The sequence below is a fragment of the Xiphophorus maculatus genome, chromosome 2 (assembly GCF_002775205.1).
Source record: "Xiphophorus maculatus strain JP 163 A chromosome 2, X_maculatus-5.0-male, whole genome shotgun sequence".
NCBI lineage: Eukaryota > Metazoa > Chordata > Actinopteri > Cyprinodontiformes > Poeciliidae > Xiphophorus > Xiphophorus maculatus.
Genome location: NC_036444.1, coordinates 7,452,331 through 7,478,390, shown reverse-complemented (window position 1 = coordinate 7,478,390; position 26,060 = coordinate 7,452,331). Strand labels below are relative to the sequence as shown.

Here is a 26,060-nt window from a genome sequence, read left to right as displayed (position 1 = left end):
TCACTCTAATTGCAACACTCAGAACGGGTCACTGGTTTCCTTTCAGGTTCATTTGTAAGAACTGCCTGTCAAAGCAGGCCACAGGTATAAGCAAACTAAGCGATGCACTGTGGGAAAATATTAAATTGTTAATGTAACTTTATTCCACGTTTTTTCCTTCTGCCTTTTGTTGGATCCTTGTTCCCTTCCTCCTTTTTTATGCTCTTTATTCTTTTGTTTCTGTCTTTATGTCTTGCCTTCCTTCCTTTTGCCCAACCATCCTGCACCTTTCTATTCTTTTAATTTTTTTTGTTCTAGTTCTGTTTCTTATTTTCTACCTCCACTTCTTTTTTGTCCTTCCTCCCTGTTTGCTTCTTATATAGATATTTTCATTAGACGCTAAAGCTGTAAAAACATTTACCATGAATTTACAGGAAACCTGTAGTATTTTATATTTTGAGGTAAGTGCAAATGACTTTCCTCAAGCTCTGGAAATGTTTAGAAAAGTCTAGAAAGCCTGAAAATTTGTCAAAACTATAAAATTTGATTAAAAAACAATTTCTCACTGAAACTATGTATGTACTGTGAACATACAAAAGAAAAATGTCTGTTCTGGGTCACACTTGATTCATAGTGTAACTGTTTACATAGAATCTCAACAAGTAATTGCCAGTTCACTTCTTTTAAGCACAGTGACTTAATCTTCACCCCACCTTAATTACTCCACCTACAAGGAGTGTTTAAATATCGCATCATCAAAACATTAAGGTGTAGTTTCACGTCAACAACTTGACAAGGAGAGTAAAAAGTAGCCATCCAAGAATATTACTCGTATTTAGTAAAAAGGCTGCTCAAGTACTGAGTAACATCAAATTTATGATGTCAAATATATAAAGTTTTGTGCAAATTCTGGTATTTAGACATAAAAATTTGATACAAATGATTTTAAAAATAAATTTTAAGTAGAATAAACACTTTTCCAAGTAGTTTCTCTGTATAACATTAATACTTACAGAAGGTTAAAAAAAAAAGTACTTCTGGTGACAATATATGGTGCTTACTATATATTTACTTGACCTCAAAAAGTGACAACCTGCTCAGTAGATAAAAAAATAACATTAGAATAGAAAGGCTTGTGTAGAAACAAGAGGTCTCACTTTAACAAACTACATGTGTGTATCTGGTTACTCACAGTGGGTAGAGTATCTAGAAAGTTTACTCAAGTAAGAGTAAAATTTACTCTTACCTTTCAAATTAAGTAGTGATACTACATAATATTACTCGAGAGTAAGGCTGCTGTGTAGTTAAGCTGCTCACAAAAGTCAATTTTTACCAAAACGTTACTCAAGTAAATGTTACTAGTTACTATCTGTCTCTGACAGTTTGATTATAGCTATTCCTTTGTCCAAAGTTCTATTGGTTTAATAAATAATGCAAAATGACATATAAAGTCAAAGTGAATTGGTTGGCTCATTAGTCAACTATAAAAACAGTCTTGACTGGACAGCATGCAGGCAATCAAGCATGGACAATATGGCAGACATGTTTGTGGTGCCGTGAGGTCCCAGGCTGCCTCTTCTCTCCGGTCACCGTGACAGGAAAACATTCTGGCCCGCGGTTTCCCAACAGGTTTGTAAGCGGTAAGCAGGCTCAGTCACACTAAGACTAGGAAATCTGTTTTTGGAGCAATCGTTCCTGTAAGATTTCCAGTTTCCGGATTAAAACGGCTTCTGTTTTCATGACTTGTTTACAACAAACCGCCGGAGACGAGTACGAATAGTTTGGCCCGGGGTTTTATGAATGGACGCTGTCGTAACCGTGGGGAAAAAACGTGACATCACATGTGGGGAGGGGCTTACAATTAAACAACAACTTGTTCAAACACTTAGTGAAAACATTATTTGTAAAAGGGACAAAATTGTCCATCAGAGTAGTCAAATTAATATAAAAACAGATTAAAAGAGGTCAACTCTTCTCCTGCCTACATTCAGCAGAGATCAACTCTTCAGACTTTGGGAAATATCTGCAAGAAACAAATTAATTAACATTAAATCAGAAGTGTTCACAATATTTTAAACTGTATTTTATTAACTCATATTTTATTCCGCTGTGATGCCACAGACCAAAGTAGCACGCACTGCTGAAGCGGAAATGGGTTTCATCATGTTTTTATATGCAGTTACATTTTACTTCAATTACAGCTGTGAGTGTTTTGGGGAGTTCTGCCTGCTTTGCACTTTCAAACAGTCATTTTTGTCTGTTCTGTTTTGCAAATTACAAAATGTTCAGCCAAACTTGATGGAGAGCGACTGAAAAATAATTCTCAACTGGATTTAGGTCTAAACTTTGACATTTCAAGCTAGCAGGTTTTCTTCCAGGGTCCCTTTTTAATAGTACCATCCATTTCTGTTTGGCTCTAACATGGTTCCCCTTTTGGAAAAAAACAACCCCGCAGCACATTATGTACAACTCCACCAAGACTAAAGTGTGTCCAGGTTGATGTACGTAGAGATGTAGCTATACAGGTGGACTGTATTTTTTATTAGGTGATTTCTGAGGGAAGTTGATTTTGCTATAAATCCTGCAGATGTAACGGAGTAAAGCCCAATACATCCCTCACCTTTCAAATTAAAACCATGCATCCTTTTCCACCCACTTCACATGTGTTCACTATCTTGTGTTGATGTAGTAATTTGTTGTAAAAATATTTGAAAATCTTTGCGAGAAAAACTATATGAGATCTTTTTAAATTTTTGCTAGCTCACCTTCGATAACAGATCAGGAGCAGCACCAGGCTGGCTGCACCAACCATCACCACTATCACTGCAGCCACGATGGAGACAGCAGACAGGCGGGAGGGCTCTGCATCACAGCAGTTTGGGATTAGAACAGACGCATGTTCCTAACATGTGCAGTACTATGTCCATGTTCTCATTGTTCTGAACTGACCTGAGCAAACGAAGGAACCTGCTGTGTTAAAGCATTCCAGATGTTGTGGACAAGAAGAAATCAGCTCCTCACACTCATTGATATCTACACAAAAAAAATTTAGCGGTGTAATAGATGAACACTTTTACTTTTTATATTTTACGACATACATATTGCATTGTGTCAAAACAAAATTATACAGGGACAGTTTGCATCATACAAACTGTCACTGTAATTAGTACTTTGATACTAATCAAAATTCCTTTCTGTACATTCAAACCTAAATGAAGCTATATATGTAGTCCAGTTTTTATCTCAGTATTTAATGTACTGAATAAACAATAAAAAAATCTACCGAAAAGAACTTTTGCACTGAGCTATGAATTAAACCTGCCTACAGAGTGTATTGTAACAAATAGAAATTATTGTTACGTTTTCTCTGTAAAACAATCAATGACATTCAATTTATTTTGCTCTTTAACACTATCATTATTTTACATTTTATTCTATGAAATCCATTTCAAAACTGGACTTTGTATACATAAAATTCTGCTTCTTAAAAATAAAATTGGCACTTGCTGCCTGTAGTACTTCAATCCCCCATCTGAGGGCGTAATCTAACGACAGAATTAGACACAGCAGGGTTTTGAGGAAAGTATCAACTTTGTTAAAGAGGCCTCACAAATATTCTTATTGGGTTATATGAACCATTTGCAGAAATGTTTCTTCTACCTTGACACGTTGGAGGCGGAGAGCTCCACTTCTGGCTCTCTGCATCACAGCTGATGGATGCAGAGCCCAGCAGCCTGAATCCAACCCGACACTGATAAAGGATCGTGAAGTTGCAGAGCAGAGAGTAGCCAGAGTGAATCCTGGGTATCGGGCCACAGATGGGATCTGGAGGAGACAGAGTTTTTCAGAAAAATAACCATAAAAGTGCAGATTTTCTTTTTCCCCACTTCCTCACCTGTGTGAGGCTCTTTCCAGGGGCCGAGGTCAAGATGGGGGATGAGTGGGTGGGAACAGGCCAGCATGTCTTCAGGGCTCTCGGTGCGTGAAAACGGGTCCACAGGGACACGGCTGATGTGGCTGTTGTCACAAATGATGCGGGACAGGGAGACGTTGTGCAGGTGTCTCCTCTGGGTTCTGGTGAAAACTCCATTTCTCTCCCACCAGAACCTGGACGGACAAAAACAGATTAAACTCTCCACTTTTCTGTATAATCACTCTAAGCTCTTTTGACTCCTACCTGTCCCCGTCTCTCAGTGCTCTGAACTGTCTGGTCAGGAGGCAGGACAGGAGCGGTCCCACTCGTCCTCCGGGCAGAGCCGGCTCAGATATGGCCCCGACCCAAACATCGATATTGTGCGGTGTTCCGTATAAAAGCTCAAATTTATGAGCCAAAGTGAAGTTCCCCAAAATTTCGGCCAGATCTGACATCGTGTTGGGAACAGAAAGATTACAGAACTGGCGCCATGAGCTGTACCCTGATGGATGAGAAGAGCATAAGATGAGAATAATACATTTCAAACACAAAATAGAGACACATGATTTGTGGATACCTAATGAAATTTTCCCACAAAATCAAAATTAGGGATGCATGATATTAGACTTTTCATCGATATCCGATTTGCTGATATACTAAAACTCATTTGATCGATAACATACAATACTGATATTTCTTCCCTCTACCTACTTATTGAAAATATATGACTTTCTCTACTGTGGAATTAAAATACTACATTATCTTTGCCAATTTAGCCTGCTACCAAAAGCAAATGCTAAAAAGAAGGCTGAAAATGATGTAACACTTTTCAACTTGCATTTTGTTTAATGTCAAATTTATTTATGACATTTTCTCTCTCTAAGACAATGACAACGCTCTAATAGTGTAAATTTGATGTTGTGCTGTGCTGCAGGCATAATTTTTACTGGTTTGTCATATAAAAACAACACCTTTTATATCGGTGAGTTATTTTGACAGAATGTCTGATATTAAATTTTACAGCTTACATCGGCCGATACAGATACATGCTGATAATATTGTGCATCCCTACATATTTCCAAGTGAGGAACTAGTTATCCTCCCTACTTAGCAGCTTAAATGTTGACTAAACTTTTGCTTGCTTAATTTTGGTCTCAAAGCAATGCGATAAAGAAGCCATGCTCTGTGTCTGTGAGCTGAGGAAGCTGGTTACCAGGCAGGCCGTGGTCCCGGCTCCTCTGCAGGTTCAGGGCCCCGAGGTCCAGAGGCATCCCCCCCTGTGCCTGAAACAGCCTTTCTGTGAGTTCCTCCACCATCATCTGACCTGCAGTCTGCAGCTTGGCGGGAGACAGCAGCATGCCTCGCAGCACTGGGTCGATACCACCTAAACAATAACAACAGGAGAGAATGAAATACAAACACTAAAACTTGACTAAAATGGTTTCAGATAGGACCTTGGTTACCTTCCTGTATGACCCTCCATGAAGCAAACAGTGAGTGATGCAGAGGCAGAGGGGGATACTCTGGGTTAAAGGTGTAATCTGGACCCAGACGGTTCACTACTGGCTGAACAGTGACGTGAGCAAAACGGAACGCCGCCGTAGCAAAAGTGTTGGCGATGCTTGGGTCAACATCTGGATCATACCTCTGGTACCGGGGCATCAGCTGGGACATGGCGCTCTCACCAAGCACCCGTGGCAGGTAGTGCTCCCAGGTTAGGATCTGGAAAAGGGAAACCGGCTTGGAGTGATTTGGATGTGGATGAACCAGGTTTTAAAGGGGAGTATTATGTATTTTTCCAGGCACTTGGCACCATTTTATAGCACAATCTAACTATGTTGCCTTCAGTTGTTAAAGAAAATACTGTATATATTATATTTTAAACATAACTTAAAAAAAATGTGACTTTGTAATTTGACGCTTTGAAATTGGTATCTTAAATATGATTGGCCTCATCATTTATTTGTGACTTAGTGAACAATATTATGTGCCTTGTTTATTTTTTAAATCTTATTTCTTTAAATATTTTTATTATCTTGTTTGTTTTATCTTTTGTACTATGGACCTTGTTCTGTGTCTGGATTAAAGATACAATATGATATGATCCTTACACGTTTTTAAAGGCTGTGTAACATTTGTGACTCTAAGTTCTATTTAGCTGAACTGAATGTTTGGATGTAAAGTGTGCAGACGCCCAGTCCAGGTGGACCTGCTGCAGACACCTGGTGGATGGCTCCGATGATCTTCCTTGCTTCCTGATAGAGGGTCTCTGGACTCCAGTGAGGGTTGAGCTGGTGCAGCTCCTTCACCAGCCGGTTGTGCTCTCTCAGAAAGAGTGTGTGCAGCACAATCAGTCCCAGATGTTCATTGACTCTTGAATCCCCTGGAAAATATATATTTTTTAAATGTTTTACCTGCATGCAAGTCTGCAGAATAATTCACAACATTTGCTTGCTTACCAGCATGAAAGCATGAAGTGGTGTTCTCCCTGAGTGCCGATCTGCTCGACGCCCCCGCGGTGGAGGAGTTACGGGGACCGCAGGGGTCCAGGTGAGCCTGCACCCGGGACAGGAACGGCATGTACGGCAACTCCTCATCCCAGTACCGGGAGTTGAGGGCCATGGAGCCCAGAGGAGACGACTGGTTCCTGAGAGCAGAGGCCAAGCCGGGGGAGCTGCCGTACACCATGCTGGCGTCTACGAAGGAGGTGATGGCGTTGAGCTGCTCCCGCTGGCGAGGAGGCAGGACTCCATTATCACAGCTGGGAGCAGAACGGAAGAAGGGCATACAGCTCTGGACGCCGCTGCGAGGATCGGATAGCGGGATCTGAGAGGGAAATTATAACTTTTAATGCTGCAGAGGAATCTGCTCCATGTTAATTCACTTCTAACCATAATAAATATAACAGCCATCTAAACTGTAGAACAGCAGTAAGATAGAAGTCTAATGAACAAAAGTGATAACTCTATTTATTCTTTGACTGTTCTTAGTATTAGATGAGTTTACTTGATATGCACAACAAATTGTCTTTGCCTCATGTGAAATAAATAGCCTTGCCAAAGTATGCAGTATTTCTCACATTTTATCACAGAAAACCTTTTATATATTTCATTGGGATTTTGTGACAGACACATCTAGATACTCAAATTCACTGTTATTCTTCTTTTCAAACTGACTTATGTTCTGTCAAAGTTTTGTTTTCACAGTTGTGGATGTAGCTGCACTTCCCTGACCAATCCGCTTTGCTTCTTGGTCTCCAACGCAGCAGTGTAATCCTGCTGCACAACAGCAGGATTACACACAAAACGACTGCTCTTCAAGTGACTTCTGGTGGCACTGGATTTTGTTTAGGGGTATCAGAGTAAAGGAGGCTGAATGAAAATTCATATCATACATTTCAGATATTTTACAGCTGGGTAATAAAGTATCACTTTCTTTGAACAAGTATGAACAAGTCCTTGTTTAAGGCATCTGTAAATTATTGTACAGCAAAAGAGTCCAATGAGTTATGGAGAACTTTACTGCTTAAAAAGAGGAACAGATTTCCTTTTCCTAGCCCAGTTCTCTCAGGAGATACTTCACACTGAGAGATAAATAGTTCCTTGTTGCACAAAAGCAGAGCAGGCATAATTCAAAACGTTTAGTGATCATACTCTAAAACCTCACATAATGTATCATATCAGAATTTGTGAAACAAATGAGAAAAGTGAGTGAAGTGCACCTGAATGGGGAAGCAGGGCGAGTCCCGGCTGCAGCTGCGGGTGCAGTCAGCGCCCGTCTTGAAGACGGATGTGCTGGGGCTCTGAGGGGTCAGCACCATGTCGTGGTCTATCCACTGACCCCAGTCCACCAGCAGGTGGGACAGAGTGGAGTCCACAGAGATTTTATCATTGTGAGTAAACAGCACTTCCTGCGACACGAGCCTCACCTGGATGATAAAAAGATGGAGATTGATGGAGTTGGAGGCAAACAGAGGGGTAGTGGGGAGCGTGAGCTGCAGCGGGGCCCTTACAGGAGGGAGGCTGACGTTATGGTAGGTGTGTTCAGGGTCCCAGCCTCTGGGCGTCCCCCACACATCCTCATATTCTGGAGGCAGCCAGCGGGAATATGGGATGTTTGCAGCACCCCATCTTGGATGTTGTCTGAACGGGAAACACAACAAACCTAATTTATTTGGATTTTATGTAACAGACCAGCGTAAAAATACGGCTAAATTCATCATCTGGAAATGGAAAGAGAATGGCACAACTCCAAATATACCAAGACAACTCCACCTACTGAAACGGAGCAAAAAGACAAGGAGTGCATCAATCGGGAAGCTGGAAAAGCTGCAGAGCCACAACTCAGGTGGGAGAATCTATTGACACTCAAAAGATTTGATCTACAACGTGGTGACAGTATCAAGCAATGGAGATGTTTTTCTTCAGCACTGACAAGAAAGCAGGTCAAAGGAGACATGGATAAAGCTAAATACAGGGCAATGCTGCAATAAACCCTGTTAGAGGCTGGGGCAGAGACTCATCTGCTCTAATAAACAGCCTGAGCTGCAATAAATCAGTTTTAGATATCAATATGTTGGGTTTAAATTGAGCTGCTTTGCAAAGAGGAATTAAAAAAATTCTCAGTATTTAAATGTGCAAAATGTTTTATCCGTAAAACATTTTGAAAAGAAATGTTTTCTTCCACTTCACAGTTATGCGCTACTTTCTGTAAATATAAATGTTATCACATAAAATCCAAATAAACTATCTCAAAGTTTGTAGTTTTAACATGTTAAAATGTAAATAAAAAAGGTTAAAGGTGCATGAATGATTTTGCGTGTCAGTGACCGCACTCTCACCTGTTGTTGCATTCGCCTGTGATGGACCTGTAGCGCTCAGACATGCAGCCTGTCTGACAGCTGAGGGTGTGCAGCTCAGCAGAGCAACCGGTCATCTGCAGCAGATTCTCCACGTCTCCTTCACTCAAAAGCTCTAAGAAATAAATGCAAACAGCATTTTATAAAAACAAAAATTTCCCTCAACCTCCATTTAGATCTGAATTATAGTAAAATGTGCAACTGTTAAACAGTAAATGCTACACATGGTCATTTACTATATAATCCTGAATAATCTGAGCTGCAGGTTCAGATGCTTTGATTTGAAATGGGTTTGGTACCATACGGCTTGGGCTGCACCATCGTGTTGGTGTAGACCATCTCTCGGATCAGCTCCACTGTGTTGTCCAGCAGCTCAGCAGCTCGAATGTGAGTCCGGGTTCTGGTTTCAATCTGTTTAAACTGGGCCAGTAGGTCACTGGGTTTGAGGGCACCTTCAGTATAAGACTTCTTCACCCTGAAAATGTGATTTTCCTATTAGACTTTTTCAGATTTATCTTAACCCATAATCAAGAGGTTTTACCTCTCAGACGTGTGGGCATAGGCAGCATCAGTCAGCTCAATGGCTCTCTGAAGAGCCTGATGGATGTATGCTGAACCCAAATGTGCAGTTTCTGAGAACAAATGTGCAGTCAGTGCAGCTCTTTCTAGAAATAATCAATTAAAACTCCTACCTGAGCTGTTGCCAAATGGTGTACTCATCACAGCGTGCTCCGGAAAGGCGAGCAGGACAAGAGCAAGTCCAACTAGAGATGCTGACATCTGAAATGAGACATGTGGGTGACTCAAGCAAACTGCATGAGGCTGTTAGATAAAAAACAGTAAGGAGAGCAACTCACTATGGGCTTTCTGTAAGTCGTCAAATCTCAACAATGCTTGAAAAATGAGTTGTTATCACAGCAGTCCTCACTCTTATTCGTTCCTGGAGGCAGGGGGTGTTATAGTGTCGCGGATACACAGGCAGCAGAGATAACAGGTATGTGCAGAATCCCCTTATCGCTGCTTCTGGTGACAGCGAGGCAACATCAAACGCCGGACTCCCTACTACCCAAAAACCTTTCTAATCCGTCTTCTGGCCCATGATGAAAACCTTCTGTCAAACTAGCATTTCCAATAAATTCCTGAACTGTACTTTTCCCTCATAACAATACAGAGAGCAACACTGAGGTAGCCAGAGGTTTTATGGTTTAATTAAATTTAGAGTAAAACAGTGTTTCACTGACAGAGTGCTTTACAAAAGCCTGAACAACCCTGGAGCTTTTCCAAATTACTTTACATCCAAAGACTTTAATGTATTTTGATGGGATTGTGTATTTTAGACTGCAGGTCTGAAACATTTACAATCAAAGGAACCATTTTCACCCAGTGAAATAAAACTTATTCAGAGCCACAAACGTTACATGGTCTTTTGGAAAAAGATAATGGTAAAAATATATATACATGTTGTTAAAGGTCAATAATCAGTTTAAGTACATTTTGTGGTTGTGTTGGATAAGGGTTAAGCAAAGGGATGGAGATTGAGAATTGTTGTAACTTTGATTTTTGTAGCCTACAGCTTCTGGCATTTGATTGTCAGAGACCTCAGGTACATTTTTCTGAGTTTGATTGTCAGAGACCTCAGTTAACTTCTCCACCCGGATGTAGTCTGGTTCAGGCAGTTAGACATTGTATTGTTTTGTACATGTTTCTTGTCCTTACATGTTAATGGCTCTTTCTCCGGTAGCTCATCCACTGTCTCCTGTGTTTTGGATTCATTTTCAGTGACCAGTTGAGGAGCAGAGATAACATTTCCCTTGATAAAGGTCTCCTTTTCCAAGCAATCTGCCTGATCACCTTGTTTTTCCAGCACAGAACTGTCATGTTTTTTATCCACATTTTCAGTGGATGATTCTGAAGTCATGCAAATTGATGTTGTGGGGAAATTTTCTTCTGGGGTCTTCTTGACGTCCTTACACTTAATTGGTTGTTTCTCTTCTGGTTGAACCACTGTCTCCTGTGTTTTAGAGGTGGATTCTTTTACAGTGATCTTGCATATCAGTATTCAGTATTGATTATGACATACATAAAGCTTGAGATATTTTATCACCTAATCCTGCTTTAAACGTCTCCACAACTTTCTTTCTCCATCTGCTGTTTCGAAGTTTTCCATGATGTTTGTTCACTAATAAATTCTACCAAACTTCTCAAGTCACCATAACTTTATGAGGGTGAGAGTAAACAAATGCACACAGTACATTTGAAAACTATGTAACCTTTTCTTTCCTGTACACGTTTATCACAAAAAATCCCAATAAATAAAGGGAAAAATTAAATGAACTGTTGCAAAATGTCAGAGCGTATCTTTGAAATTCTCTGTATGTTTAGTACAATCGGGTTTGTGTCGTTCCTAGTCTCATCTCATCATTCCCGTGCCAATGACACAGACAGGTGGACGGGCGGGAAGAGGAGGGAGGCAGGGATTCTGGGAAATAACGAGGAAGCAAAACATGACATTAAAAAAATAGGAGGGAAAATCCGTAACGATATCAGTTAATTACGATGGGAGTCTTCACTCAGCAACTTTGCCCATTTGGAGCCTTTAAAAGTCAAACGTGAAAACTCACCTCTTTGATCCTCCAGGTGTGTGATAGCATCAAATGGGTCACTGACCTCATTTCATTACTCTGTTATTAATTTGATCACATTTGACCCACATTACTTATCCTCCAATGTTGGGAGTAGAAAAACAAGCTGCCTTAAAATTAATAAAATATAGCCAGAGAAGTAATATTTGATATTCTGCTCACTTTGTTCATGTTCCCTTTTTGCAACAACAAACATTTTTTTATGGTAGATTAATTTTAATGGGGGAGAGAACATTTTCTGCAGCTGTGGCTTTAACACATGCAAGCAAGATACTTTCACGTGGCTTGATCACAATCATTTTCTAAAAGCATTCAATCTCTAAAACAAACAAAATAAAACTGTTTTCACAATTTTATTCAACTAATAAAAACTGCTTTTGACATGATCATTTAATTAATTCAAGTATATTTTTTTCAAGAGGAGGAAGACAATTTCTTTGGCCTTTAATACACAGATATATAATAGATAAATGTTCAAGCGTGCAAAAACAGTCTGAAATATTAGACAGGAAACAATGATGCAAAGTAATGCATGAATACTGATAGTCAATGGTATGGCGTTAAAAAGACAACACTTATAACTAAAGCATTAGTATCTTTTTTTTGTGTAGACAGAAATCACAGAGCTGTTAAGTTAGGGATTGATGCACCAATCAGGTTTTAGGCATGCTGAGACCAGAGGAACCGATCACAGCGCTCCAGCATGGTCTGAATCATCGCCCTGAAAATCAAAAACAAGAAAAAACATATTTGACTCTTAAAAGATCCTTTTAAGGCTCTAACCTGTTACTACAGACACTTCAAATGTGTTTTAGCTTCTAATCACAACACAAAACCTGCATGTCATATCTTAAAATGATAAAATATATTTAAAAAACCCTTGAAATTCCCACTTGGGGAACTAGTAAAGGATTATCTTTTCTAAAATTAGTGGGGAAAAGTTAATAATTTAAATCTACTCTTAGCTTCAACCAAACAAGGAAAAACCAGATGGATCAAAGTAGGATATACACGTTTGTTTACTAGACTATTTCTGTATTTCTAATAGAAAAAATTGTTTCAAAAAAGTGGGGGGTTTTTTCTACATTGTTTTATCGACAGTCTGACTCACCTTTGCCTCCTCTCAGCGACTCTCAGCAGGTCACACACCAGCTGGGAGTGGGCTGAAAGGACCACCTGCACTCCACATTCATGCAGCAGCTCCAGGGCTCGGTCAGGCCCCAGCGTCCGAGCCAGCAGGAGGGTCAGACTCTCCGGGTTGATCCGTCCTTCGCAGTTCGTGGAGCCGTTGGACCAGCTGCTCCCATTCACATCTGTGGCCAGCTGTGGGTTTGCCACACGGCAATACTGCTGAGAGAGCTGGATCAGCAGCTTCCACTCGTCCAGGTTATGAGGTTCAACACCTGAAAATGTGTGGAATGATCAGAGGCACAAGTGTCAAACTCAAGGCTCGTGGGCCAGATCTGGCTCACTGCGGCTTTTTAAGCGGCCCTCTTCCTTCTAGAGGGCCACATAAAAAAGACCTTCAAAAACCAGTTGTGTGCTTAAAACATTATTTTATCAATGAAATAAAAGCAGTTTTTGTCTGTAAACTGCCAAATTACATAAATGTGAAAATCAATATTAGTTCATTTCAAGACGTACTAGTCTTGAACCCTAACCCTAACCCCTAACCCTAACCCTATCCCTTACCCTATCCCTATCCCTTACCCTATGCCTAACCCTAACCGGCAGAGATAGCTATTTATTAGTATGTTAACAGTTTGCTAGTAAATTCTACCACAACCGGTTCTTTGAGAATATTCATGTTCTTGGTATGGCCCAAAATAAAAATAAGTTATTGCTACACAAAAACAAACATGTAGTTTATTAAAGCTCCTCTGACTTTCCCATTAAATGTACATGATTTTCACTGACTGTTGTTTTTAAACATTTGAAATTAGGTGACAACTAGGCCTAATTTAACCAATTATTTGAATTAAGGCAGAAAAAAACTAAAGTGATTAACAATATTGTTTTGTTATCCCAGAACTTAAATAAAAGGCAACAGGAGTTTTTCTCTGGATACTTGAGAATGTTTCACCTCTCATCAAAAAAGCATTCGAGTCCACTTATAGACCCGGTGGATTCATAAATAGGGCTGTTACATTCACCAGTGGGGTTGTAAGGGTCATGGTTCCAGGCCTCTCTGAGTTCAGTATTTGAGTTCTCGTCACTTGACAACATGCAAGTTGTTTTGGTCCAGGGAGATACAGCTGCACTGCAGGTGTTAGACAGATGAAACCTGAGGCCTCCTCCTCGCTTTAGAGCTGGTTTCTAATGCTTAACTTAGACGTTTGGATAGTCATGTGACAACAACCCAACGGCTCATTTTACATTCAAAGAGATTTATTTGATTTGATTGTTTTTGTAATTATTGTTAACAGTTTTACCATCAGGATCCTCCAGGAGGCTGAGGTCATCCAGCTGACAGATGGTGGAAAATGCTTCAGTGCGACGCTGCAGCTCTTTGCAGAGGTAGAGGTAACCCGTCCAATAGCTGCACAAGCATGAACATGTTGCAGCATACCGCCAACATCATGAAGACTAGACAGTTTTCCTTTGATTAAAAATAATCAGAAATACCCGTGACTGCGGCACATCTCATTCATCTTCTCTTTAGATGAAATGTCTGCAGGAAGACGAATGAGCAAAGACAAAAGACGTCCGTAGCCCCAGGTGAAACAGTGTGAACGCCACCTGCAGCAGAAAACACACTTTTACCCTCTCATTTTCTTTTCTTAAACTGGACCAGGTTGTGGTTCCAGTATTATACAGTTTTCAAGATCTGTTCACTTTGTATTATTTCCACACATACGTACATTGAGACAAAATTGTTTTTTACTAAGTATGTTCACTAATTTGTGGCCAATCTCCAATCTTTTTAAGCTATGATCTGCTCAAACGGATTTGAACTGAATCTAATTTATGTTAAAGAAAAAAAAAAAACTGGACATTTCTTTAGCTTTCCTGCTGTGAGCGACCAAGTTTGAACAGAGGTGGTGTTATGTCAACTGTGCAGGGAAAATAGGGTTTAATTTATAACAAAGAAAAGGGTTCACATTTCAAAGTGTCTTTCAGGCGATTAGAGCAGCTAGCTTTGCTAAAAACATCAGTCTCCGTGTGTATTATTCTGAAGAATGTAGATTCTTACCCGAACGCTAAGATTTCCAAACGGCTAACAATATTTCAAAATCAATCAAGAGGCAGAACACGTAAAACAATATATCAAACAACTATTCTGTACCATAAAAGTTTCTTTGTCTTACTAATGAACTGCATCTGTGTTATGAAAATAATTTTTTTTAATACTTGAAATGTTTCCATGAGCTTCGAAGATTCGTTTTGTAATCAACAAATTAAACACTAACATCTTCTCACATTCCTGTGCTTCTGTCTTTACTCTAAACATGACTGAAACTGAAAATCGCTAACATTAGATGTTCTTCACTCAATCACACAGTTCACAACCAAAGAGGGTTACTGTCTCCCACCAGGGTCAATCAAACTGAACATCATCTAATTTTGGACACCAGTCGATTTCTGCTGAATGGTGTCAGAAACAGAATTATCTGATTCTATTTCTGATGATTGAATACATAAAAGCGTAATACCGGGGCCTTCCATCAGAGGTCAGGGTATCGGCGTGTTGAGGGGCATCGTGAGTCAGGACCAGCTCCAGCCAATCCTGTCTCAATGATTCAGGTTCAAGGAGCGACTGAAGAAATGACAACCTAGCAGAAACAACTTGCTGAATTATAGATTCACTCAGCAAAGTATCTATGTTAATCTACAAAAAATACGAACACATAAGACACACCTGTGCTCCTCAGCTCTTGAATGTACAAGATTATCCAGGTACGCCAGGAAGTGGCTTCGCTGAGCCACCGTCTCCACGTCAGCAGGTGTTATAATGGGATAGAACTGGGAAAACGAGCGTACAGCTGCCTCACCATGCTTCTCATATAGCCTGGAATATAAGAGAAAACTTTATGTGTAAAGAAACTTTATGTATGTTTTGTAGGTGGGATTAACCATCTAAAAAACAGTTTTTAAACAATGTCTAAAACACATTGTCTTGTTTTCAAAAAATCAACATTAGTAAGTCAGTAAATATATCAGGGCATTTGAAGGTTTCAGGACTTAAAAAGTCAAATTTAAGACTTTTTAAGATCCTTTAAATGCAACCTTGAATGAAATTTAAGACCAATAATACTATAAATATGGGGATGGTTGGGTGGTTCAACTGCATTACAATCAAGAACAGCAAAAACAGTGAAACTAAAACCTTCTGGGGTTTGTGGCTCTTGGCAGCAGCTTTGTGCTTCACATACAATGGCTTTCTACAGCCTTAACCACCAGAATGCCAAGCTTAAAGATTGTTGGGTCACCCAGCCTCGTATGGGCAACAGATCATCCAATCATCTGCCGATAAAACTGAACTTAGTCATAGCAGACACCAAAAAGGTAGCTAGATAACTGGCAAGTGTATATTAGCAGCTAGTTAGCAGTAGCACCAACCACCTCGAGTCACAGAACATAATGATGATGTCTGTGCGCCACTCAAACATTTGCCTGACAGAAAAATTTGAGTGACAAAATCCCCCAATTTAGAGTATACGATATTAGTCATGCGACAATAACATTGAAGATATATGCTTAACATATTTAAGGCAAATTAATTTAAATTAAAGACATTTTAAGTTGTTCATTTTAAATATGTAATTTTTCAACAATGAATGGACCCCTTGTATATTAGATGCATTAATACTTTAAAATCACACATTGGTACCTGTGGAAATGAGCAAGGAGATGCGGTGCACCCCAAGGCTGCAGCTCTCTGAGGCTTCGTAGAGATTTCAGCAAATCTCCCCTCTGAATAATTTCAACCACCTTGCTGGACTGAGTGAGTGCTAGGTGAAACAAAAACAATGTTACATATCATTAGTTGTTTTTTTTTTTAAATAATAAATTAAACTGGAGTGTTGTTTTTTAGTGCAGTCCCTTTTAAAGACAAGTTTCTAACCTAGCATGGCCTCAGAGAACGAGCTCATCATCTCGGGTCGCTGCTGATGACAAAGAAGGCACATTCTTCTCACTCGCTCCTGGTCCAGAAGGAAGAAGTAGCGACGCAGGAAAGTTGTGCTTTCCGGCACCTCCTGCTGGTTCCTGAAGCAGCTGAGCTCTGTGTAAAGAGTGGCCAGCTCGCTGAGATTAGCTTCCAGATCTGATGGTAAAGGCGTAGGAGACGCCACTCGGATGGGCTCCGGATGATTCTCCAGAGCAGCGACGTTTTCAGTCGTGTCGACCATCGGCTGTTTCTCACAGAGGACTTCTTTTTCTCCAAGTTCTGCTTCCTCTGTAACACTTTCTGATGACTCTCTTTGTTGCTCTGTGCATATGCTCAAATAATCCCTGTCCCATTTATCTTCTCCTGATCCATCCAGGTTGGAATTGGTTACAGAAGCTGTCAGGAGAACAGCAGGGCCCAGAATTCGCTCCAACACAGGGAGCCACTCCATCAGAGCTTCTCTAAGGCAGACTGGATCCAGGAGCACCAAAGGATCTTGTATCTGTGAGCTGATGGTTGGAAAACATGATAATTAGTCTAATAGTAATAATAACATAAAAATCCCAATAATATGGTAAATGTGGTGTAGTACTTACACAGCTTGCTCTGTTGCTGAACGAAGTTCATCCATATCAGCCTCTGCGTTTGATATTTCGTTATAAACTCTAAAAACAAATATCAGAATCAAATTTACTCAGACTGTGTCACATACTTGGAATTTAAATATGCTAAATAAAAAATATATATACTGTAAACTTTAGAGAAAAAAAATACAAGCGAAAGAAACAATATGTACATATGTTGTCATGTACACTCCATGTTTTGTTTTTGTTTTTTTTTTAATATGGGCAGGTTGATATAGCACAAATAAGCTCGTTTATTTTCAAAGCAGACTAGCCGACTATTCTGACTGTAGATCAGAAGTTCCACTTGGCATCACCAGCTGTGTTTATTACCTAAAATCCCAATAAAACACACTGAAGCTTCTGTATGCCTAATAGAACATTAAAAAGGTTACGGTGTTTGAATACATTAGAAAAACTGTAGTAAACACAGAGGATTAGGTGATATTTTAAAGATCTCTACTTACTCGGTCTCCATTTCGTCTGAGTAGGATGTTGTGCTGGCTAACGTGTCGGGCTGTGCGCTCTCTTTAAATTCAGGCCGATGTCGGAGTTCAGAGTTCATCTGGAGGGTGTTGATCTTCTCTGTCGTCTTCTTGACAAAACTAGAAACGCTATTGGAAAGAAATAAGAGGAGAAAAAAAATAAACTCACATTGTTCAACAGTTAAACAAGAAGCAGAACTGTGATCCAACTGTTTCATATGAAGAACGAATGTGGGATGCTCAGACTGAAAATTGACAAATGTGTCAACAAATGTACATCTATGGAGGCAAAAAACAACAGAATTTTGTTTTCAGTGGAATGAGGAAGTAGGCCGCCCAAAGCACAGCTGCAATTTAGTTTCATTTCTTATTATGATAAAAATTATATATAACAGTATCATATCATAAACCAGAAAATGTGTAACCTGAGCATTCTTTTGGTTTTAATTCACCTGTCTTTAACGGCCTGCAAAGCTATGCGGGGGGGTTTGGTGCAGAATGAAAGTGGGAGGTGGAACTGCAGGCCTTGGTCAGGTCGATCGGCCTCCAGCCGCTCAGCGCTCTGTGGATCTGAGTAAAGATGGGGGCAGGAGTGGGAGGAAAAACACAGATGGATGGAGTGCTGGAGGGGAATGATGAGAGGCAGTGGACAACAATGCAAGCGGAGGAAGATTGTAGAGAGATTGCAATCAAAAACCGCAGAAAACAAAAAAAAAAAAAACAGAACAAAAATGGCGACAAATGTGAGATGCAATGGAACAGATGAGACATTTTACGTCAACAACTCAGCAGAAATGGGGCCCTTTTGTGATTATTCAGCTTTGTTTACAACAAACTCAGGAGGTGCAACAGCAAAGGAAAAAAGATTTGCAAAGAGTAAGAGTCAAGTTATTATCAGCCACTTTACAGTCATTCATTCAAATTCCAATTTCTGATTTAGCAAATAGGTTTTGGTTATTTTGTCTGACAGTGTTAAACTGAAAATAACTTCACAGTTTTTTAAAGCTATAATTAGAGGCAGAAAAGAGGTTTCCTCCTGCTTCAGACAATCACCCAAATCACAATTATATATACAGAGGCGACAAAAAAAGAGAAAAGTAACGAGTAAATAAAGAAACAAGACAAAGTGTAACAGGATACCATTTTTAGTATTTGTACATGACTTTAACTCTTTTTTTTTTTAGAGAAAATTATCTTTAAGACACATTCAAAGCTTCCTGATCTCACTAATAATATTAATTTTGACTATGTTTCTCCGATTTCAATCAGTGCAGAAGCATGCTCTAATTAAGACAAACTTAAGATAAAAAAATATGCAACAAGAACCAGATTCTGTGCCAAAATGTTAAATTTGAACTATCTAAAGCAGATGAGAATGGCAATACCTAACAACACTGATTACTACCAGATGTAACAGCTGAAATTCTTACCATGATCCACCTGGTCTTCCTCCTGGACAAAGCTGAACTCTTTCAGTCGCTCCTCCTCTGACACGGACTGATTCATGAGGGAGCTGGTCTCCTCGTCCGACTGGCTTCCTCTGCGGCTGATCACACGGTAGATCCCACAGTCCAGGACGTTAAAACTCTCCTAGATTGTGACAGATTAGACAATTGGTTTCTAGTTGCAAAAATGTGACACAATCAAACTTTCAAGTGTAATTGTGGTATTTGATGCAAAATGATTTAGAACAACAGACTTTTTCACTTGTTAGCTAAAGAGCATCCACTGCAAATAAGCCAAGAAAAATCAGAATCATAAAATTAAAGAGAAGTGTGTTTCTGTCATGAACAGGACTCTTAAACCAGATTTGTTCTTACATGTGAAGAGATGCTGCTCCTGCGGCTGCTGGATGCAGAATCAAGCGGTTCCAGCTTCAGGATCACTTCCTCCAGCTGGTTAATCAGCTCCGTCTGCGCGCTGGAACTGAGCTGAGACTTCAGGTATTCCAGGCGATCGATGGGAATGGACTTCCTGGCCTGAATTGAATAAGACAGATTCTTTAAATGTGTCATTCTTTAAACCTGGTTAATTAAACCTATTTGGACATTGTAGATTTCCCACAAATGCACCTAGATTACATTTTGTTGCGATTTAGAACTGAAAAATTGAACTTAATTGAATAGAATTAATTGTCTATTGTTGCCGTTTAGCTTAATAGTTAGATAGACTTTGTATTTGGTCACAAGAATATAAATATTTAAAACCAGGAAAGCCTGGACAGTAATCTATTCGTACACTTCACACAGAGATGAAGTCGTTCACCGTACGTCTTACCCGGCTCGTCGTGATTGTGTGCTGGAACATGCAGCAGACGGCAGCAGCGAGAGTCCAGGACTCTCTGCGCAGCAGACGTTCCACGCAGCGCTCCGCAGACAGCAAAGACAGGTGGGACAGATGGCCGCTGCCGTGGAGGCAGAACAGCTCGTTGCGGTGGACTGCAATGTCAACCAAGTCTACAAGAAAAGTTCAATTCAAACATATTCATTTAGAATATAAAGTACACAGAAACATGGGAAAGTTTGCATGACGTTCTTGCAAAAGGACTTATGGGATTATTCCAGGATCAAATGGAAATATATTGCTGGATAAAAAAGATGCCAAAACAACATATTTAATTAAATCACTGAATACAAAGTTTGTAGTGAAATAATCATTTCCCAGCTGAGTTTCTCCCGTCAGGTGCTACAGAAATTTAGGGGGGAACACAAACCTTTAACTTCAGTCCACAGCAGGACCTGTCCATTCTGAGGTGTGAAGATATAAATGGCCGAACCGGTCCAAGTAAGCAGATTTTGGTCTCTGAAAAGATACATGAAGCACCAATGACAGTTTTCTAGGAAGTAACACAACTCAGATAAAAACCAACACTCTAAAAAGCTTTTGGATCTTACCCAAAATAAAGCAGTTTAGGGAAGCCGAGAGACTGCGGACTACTCTGTGCTGGATTGTAATTTGGCTCATTTCTGCAGAAAGAGGTAGATAATGCACATTGTAAGTCCTGCCTTAATTGTAACACATTAAGTTATAATAAAATGTACCTGTAAGTGATTAAAGGGACTGGTGGGCAGGCGAGCAGCTTTTTGAATTGATGAGTACTCAGAACCTCGCCGTTAAAATTAGCCTCCCAGATTCGGGACCCCGGCCGGGCGCAGTACAGCAGCGGCGGCTGTCCCACTAATAATCCCCTATTCTGGGGCAAGAAGCAGGCTCCGTATTCCCCGTCACGCTCCTTATTTCCAACACGCCAGAATTTCTCCCTACAGGCAGAAAACCAAGCAAAAAAAACCCTCTGAAAATTGCTGGACAATAAGACAAAAATAAACAAATACTACTTAAAGACTTAAATCACTCTTTCTCTGATTTTTCCTGAGGATAAATCAGAGAAAGACTTTGTATTTTATACTTTACAACTAGGAAAAAAGATCCCCAAAGTTTCCAATTAATTTAAAAAAGGCAAATGTCAAAACAACAAATGGAAAATTCTTTGTAAAACCAAGCAAATCAAGCGCTACAAATCTCTACATAGGAAAAGATGCAGTTTGTGTTTTGTCTAATTTTCAGACACTGAGTCAATATCTTTGTAAAATTACAGTTTTTGCATTCAGGAAAGATTCCCAAGACAGAGAAAAGCTCAAAGTTACTCACTTCTCTGTGTCACAGAGGTAGCAGCGACTGAGTGAAGACACTAGGAGGCGCCCATCCTGATATCCAAGCTGAACCACTCTGGAGTCAACAGTAGTAACAGTTTGGACAGGAAAGATGACAAATGCTGACCCCTAGAGGAGAGAAAGAATTTGAAATAATTAGATTAGGCATTCATTTGACAAGCCTACAACAACTTAAATGGAAATGGCAAAAATCACAGAAAGTAGGAGCAACACTGATTCAGTTTGCTGGGCTCAAGAAATTCATCACAATCAAACAAGTATAGAAAAATTATAAATGCATCTACCAAGCAGTTAAAGAAGGCTTATAATCGTATGAATACCAGCTTTGTATTTGGTTTCTTTTGTAGAGTGAAACATCATTCTTGCCAGTACCTTGCCCAGTTTAGATGATCCAGCCCGCAGACACGACACTTTGCCAACAGAGTCCCCAACAAAAACCCTAAGTGTGCTTGTATCCCAGCAAAGGGCGGTGATGTTCTGTCCTCTGTGCTCCGATGACACGCTGACGCGCTCTGGACGACCTCGCCGCTCCAGCTGCAGCTCCCACACCACCACCAGACCCTGACTGGATGACAGCCATCAGAATACAGAGAACAGGCAATGTAAGAATAAAAAATACAATTCACTCAATGACAAACATGTCATTAGTTTCAGGAAAAAGGACTGACCTTGTTGCAACTGCAATAAAATCTTCATCATGAGGACAACATGCCACTTGTGTGATAGATCCCTCCTGAGGTAGAGAAAGGTCATCCCAGATTAAGATACGTTTCTGGCTTAGGCTCCAGTGGCTTAAATAGTTCTTGTTACACTTGATCTTTAACCATGAACTTGAATTTGTTTTATTTGTACAAACACAAAGGAATGTATAATTGCAAAGTGGAAGGAAAATTATGTATTTTTCATAAATGTTTTTGTGTAATATAAATATAACCACATCGATAGTTTGTTAGCCCTGGTTATGATTTGAGTTGTTGTTCGGTATAAAGGTATAACTTGGCCCCTGCAAGTCTTCTACAGACTCCAACTGGTTTTCTTCCAGAATTTCTCCATATTTATCTTCATCTATCTACTTATCAACCCTAATCAGTGTTTCCTTCTCTGCTGAATATAAAGTATCCCCATAACGTGTGCTCTGTGTGAGGTGTTAGTTTTACGCTCTACCTAGTATTTTGGAGTTAAGTCAAAAAGGTAATAATTGCTGTCATCTGACCAGATCTTCCACATATTTACGCTGTTCCTGTGGAACAATGGACTTTGGAAGGTTTGGGGTGGGGCTGAACGATAACAGAGAAAGATGCAACACCTGATAATGTTGATGAATGTCTTGTGATAAATAGACTAACTAGAAATTAAACTAGCTTATGTCCCTTTGCACTGGGTTGACAGCAGACATAAACCCCTGATAACAAATAGCAACTGGAGATAAATAATAAAAATTCTCTGTTTCTGTCTCAGTAACAAGGTTCCACTTAAAAAGTCGATTCTTGTTGACATTTGCTATTTTGGCAATGAAACAACTTCTAGTGCTTGTAGTTAATAACTTTACCACCTCTTTACCTCATAAAACATAATTATGGTGTAAACATATTATTAAACTAGTGCCATCACATCTACTACTGGATTGGATTTTTAGTGAAACTGAGTAACACAAAAGATAACTCATTGCTTTGGATTTTATTTGGTGGCATCAGAGTGAAGGGGGCTGAATAGTAAAAGGTTATACTTACCAGATACAAAATATATATTTTATTTCTCTCCACATCACCTCCGTCACATAAAATACAGTTTGGGGTTGTAATGTTAGAAAAAGGTGAGTCCAATTTTCATATTTTGATGATAGCTATAATCTGGGTACAAACATTATAACACTTCACTTAATATGCAGTTGAAATGGTAAGAAACTCAAACATCTACAGTACCTTGTGAGTCAGAATCAGTCTTTGTTTCCAGCCCTCCTTCTGGATGAGGTGCAACCCTCCTGCTGACGTTCCCAATGCGAGCCACTTCCTGGACACCGCCAGACAGGTACACTGAAATACAACACAGTCACATTAAAAAGAGACAACCGAGACAATCAGTGTCCAAAGAAAAAACAAACATTCTCACAGTACGGATGCACAATATAATCGCAAATATATTATCTCATAACCTGCACTGGAACAATCAAAACTTTTAAGTATTGTTCAGTAAGGGTCTCTATTAACATATTTGGAGAAAATAACTGTTTATTGCAGCATAGTTTTTCCCCCCAGACACAAGCAAGTGGTCAAGTTATTAAGAAACTCAAACAACTTCTTCCAATTGCTAGCAGCAACTACAACCAAAAGAAACGCTTTCAATAGAACCTTGATGTTGAGATGTAAATATCGACTTTTTTCAGTAGTTGAATGGACTTTTTAATAATTTAGGTATCATAACATATATTGTTATGACAACAGTCACCAATATATTGCATGTTTTTCCTATTATGAATGACTTACATTCATAAAAGGAATGAAACACTGATGCCTGAACATTTATTCAACTGTAGAGGTAGATTTGAAAAAAAGATATTATGCAGTCATATTCAGTAAATTAGAATATGCACTCTGATGATGCTTGTCAGATTAAAAGTACCCTTTGAAAATTACCCTTAAGCAGATATTAAACATACTTTTTTATTAAGCTCACATTTCCTTTCCTTAAAAGGCTTTTTATCTGTCTCATGTAAATATTCTAATCTTCTAAGAAAATCAATGTTTTTTAAAACTAGCTGCAAGCAGAAAATCATCATAATTAACCATTTGAAAACATCAGTGTGTATGCACAGATTAACATCTGTGCTTCAGAATGTAAATTGAGTTACTGACACGAACGAGCCTTTCAATAATACTTCAATTTACTGAGCATCACTGCATTACTGAAAAATATTGTAGAATGTCAAATCATTGCTATAAAGTCTTCAACTGGAACGATTTATTAGATGTGATTGATGGCTGATTCTACCTTGAGCCTGCCTGAGTCAAAACGGAGAGCAGAGAGGAGCGGATCGAGGCAGTCAAACTCTGCCAGGAGGTGATTGTGGTTCTCAGGCACAACCGGTATCGCAGGCATCTTCGCTGCAGAGTCAACAACAATAGAGTCAAAGTCTGAGAGAGAAGAGAGTGACATCAACAATAACATGTTATGTCAGAGTGTGTCTTTGCTGCCATGGAGACATGTGACATTGTCACATGACTTTCACCAGAGGACCTGCCCTGGTAAATTGACCAGCCGTGACTTTGTTTTACTCTGCAGTCTAAGGAAAAGCAGCTTGTGTAAAACAGTGAGCTGGTTTAGAAACCACAACCTAGTAGAGATTTTCTTTGAAATCCAGTTATGTTTTTACTCATTAAAGCCACAAAGGAGAAATTGAAACCAACAAAGATCTAACACCATTGTGACAGCAAACAAGCTACACCCCGATACAGTTTGTCCTGGATTGACTTCTTCTGATTTTGCATAAATTCATGAGGAAGCAGAAGTGAAACTAAACCTGCGACCGACTACATTTACTGTAACCTGTACTGTAGGGACACAGTTGGTAATGAGCAATTGAGAAATACTTCAAAACAAACATTACATTAATCAACTGCTTCCTAAACTCACAGTGGTTGAAAAAGCAATATAGGAGATACTAAAGAAGTCACCTCCTACCACTCTCTTGGTATTTGCTAGCACTCTACTGTTAGGATTACATTTTGTTGTAAGGAGGTCCACAAAATTCCTCAAACATACTTAAAATTCTTGAAATTGTAAGTATGTTACAATTCTGGCTTCATCATTACTATAAAGTAATGATTCTGGCTTCTTTAGTAGCCAGAATGGAAAGTATTGCATGAAAAGTTTTATACATCTTGTTTTCCATGTCCCTGCTCTCTGTGTTTGTGGACAAGGTGTCCTAAATGTTACTTGAAGATAAAACAAATGTGCATTTAATCACATTGCAAGTCAACACCAGCCTCACACTTTCAACAGTTTTGGCAAAATTTCATTTTGGTGTTTTAGCTGACTTAATCGACTAAGTATGAACATCAGATTCTGTCTACAAAAACATATTATGCAACCTTAAAAACAGGACAAACAAGTTTTGCTTGGTCTAAACCGAAGCAAATACAAAAAGGTCTAAATTAGGACTACCTATAGAATTAAGAATGACTGTTGTTTAATATATGAAGCATTCGGTTAGTCCACAGTCTTCAGTGGAAAGATAGCTGAACTTTGCTGTGAGCTGAGAATGGAGCCATTGATTCAAGGCAGTTTGGATCACGAGACCCATCTGACATCTCTGCTGCTACCGCTGCTACCAAAAACTACTAAAAAAACCCCGCGGCTTTTGATTTTTCTAACATTTTCCACTTAATGTCATTTTATTTCCACGGAGATAACGTGAACATCTGCTCAGTGTCAGCTCCCCGCAGTCTCATTTTAAACCGTGACACCAACGGGTTAGCAAGCATGCTACTAGCACAAACACAGCCGTTGGAACCAACTGTCAGATGTTTTTTTTTTACACCTGAACTCACCGGATGGACGGGGCGACTCTGTTTAGCGTTAGCGCTTCTGATTACATCCCCGGAGATAGTCAGTGGTCAGCGCCACTGACTTCTGACCGGGGGTCAGCCAGGACACCCGTGACAGCTCCGTCCACAGAAATCAGCTGATGTGTTGACACTTCCTGAAAGCGGCGCTGCAGCTTCCTTACAGCACGCTCAGAAACCAACACTCTGCATTCTCAGAATCAAAATGTAAATAAAA

The 26,060-nt window shown here is 39.6% G+C and overlaps 2 protein-coding genes across 3 annotated transcripts; both read right to left on the bottom strand.

Moving 5' to 3' along the window:
* Nucleotides 1-70: 70 nt before the first annotated feature.
* Nucleotides 71-9,530, bottom strand: LOC102230399 (eosinophil peroxidase-like). The gene is made up of 16 exons (XM_023324498.1): nucleotides 9,443-9,530; nucleotides 9,292-9,382; nucleotides 9,050-9,225; nucleotides 8,733-8,865; nucleotides 7,905-8,034; nucleotides 7,614-7,820; nucleotides 6,352-6,718; nucleotides 6,115-6,275; nucleotides 5,356-5,614; nucleotides 5,106-5,276; nucleotides 4,157-4,394; nucleotides 3,875-4,086; nucleotides 3,640-3,804; nucleotides 2,929-3,012; nucleotides 2,745-2,841; nucleotides 71-2,002 (listed from the first exon to the last, which is right to left on the bottom strand). Exons 1-16 carry the CDS (start codon nucleotides 9,528-9,530, stop codon nucleotides 1,945-1,947), a joined length of 2,637 nt encoding a protein of 878 aa, XP_023180266.1. The 3' UTR covers nucleotides 71-1,944.
* Nucleotides 9,531-11,595: 2,065 nt separating this feature from the next.
* hps5 (HPS5, biogenesis of lysosomal organelles complex 2 subunit 2) lies at nucleotides 11,596-25,994 on the bottom strand. 2 transcript variants are annotated; one of them, XM_023352274.1, is made up of 23 exons: nucleotides 25,829-25,994; nucleotides 24,270-24,412; nucleotides 23,204-23,314; nucleotides 21,950-22,014; nucleotides 21,654-21,846; nucleotides 21,259-21,389; nucleotides 20,652-20,870; nucleotides 20,505-20,576; nucleotides 20,324-20,412; nucleotides 19,888-20,066; nucleotides 19,431-19,589; nucleotides 19,041-19,200; nucleotides 18,063-18,180; nucleotides 17,593-17,739; nucleotides 17,099-17,167; nucleotides 16,458-17,011; nucleotides 16,224-16,344; nucleotides 15,252-15,401; nucleotides 15,046-15,165; nucleotides 14,018-14,131; nucleotides 13,825-13,931; nucleotides 12,504-12,795; nucleotides 11,596-12,113 (listed from the first exon to the last, which is right to left on the bottom strand). In XM_023352274.1, exons 2-23 carry the CDS (start codon nucleotides 24,375-24,377, stop codon nucleotides 12,053-12,055), a joined length of 3,339 nt encoding a protein of 1,112 aa, XP_023208042.1. In that variant the 5' UTR covers nucleotides 24,378-24,412; nucleotides 25,829-25,994; the 3' UTR covers nucleotides 11,596-12,052. The 2 variants fall into 2 exon arrangements, with proteins under 2 accessions (XP_023208042.1, XP_023208038.1); XM_023352270.1 differs by having other exon boundaries at nucleotides 24,270-24,382.
* Between the last annotated feature and the right edge of the window lie 66 nt (nucleotides 25,995-26,060).

Bases quoted from the DNA above. Each gene is read 5' to 3' on its own strand.
- LOC102230399 (XM_023324498.1), bottom strand. From the start codon at position 9,530: ATGTCAGCATCTCTAGTTGGACTTGCTCTTGTCCTGCTCGCCTTTCCG. The intron at 9,383-9,442 runs GTAGGAGTTTTA...ATTTGTTCTCAG, and splicing joins ACCATTTGGCAACAGCTCAG to AAACTGCACATTTGGGTTCA. The intron at 9,226-9,291 runs GTAAAACCTCTT...TCACATTTTCAG, and splicing joins TATGCCCACACGTCTGAGAG to GGTGAAGAAGTCTTATACTG.
- hps5 (XM_023352274.1), bottom strand. From the start codon at position 24,377: ATGCCTGCGATACCGGTTGTGCCTGAGAACCACAATCACCTCCTGGCA. The intron at 15,402-16,223 runs GTACCAATGTGT...CTTATATTCCAG, and splicing joins CTCCTTGCTCATTTCCACAG to GCTATATGAGAAGCATGGTG. The intron at 12,114-12,503 runs GTGAGTCAGACT...TTTGATTTTCAG, and splicing joins GTCGCTGAGAGGAGGCAAAG to GGCGATGATTCAGACCATGC.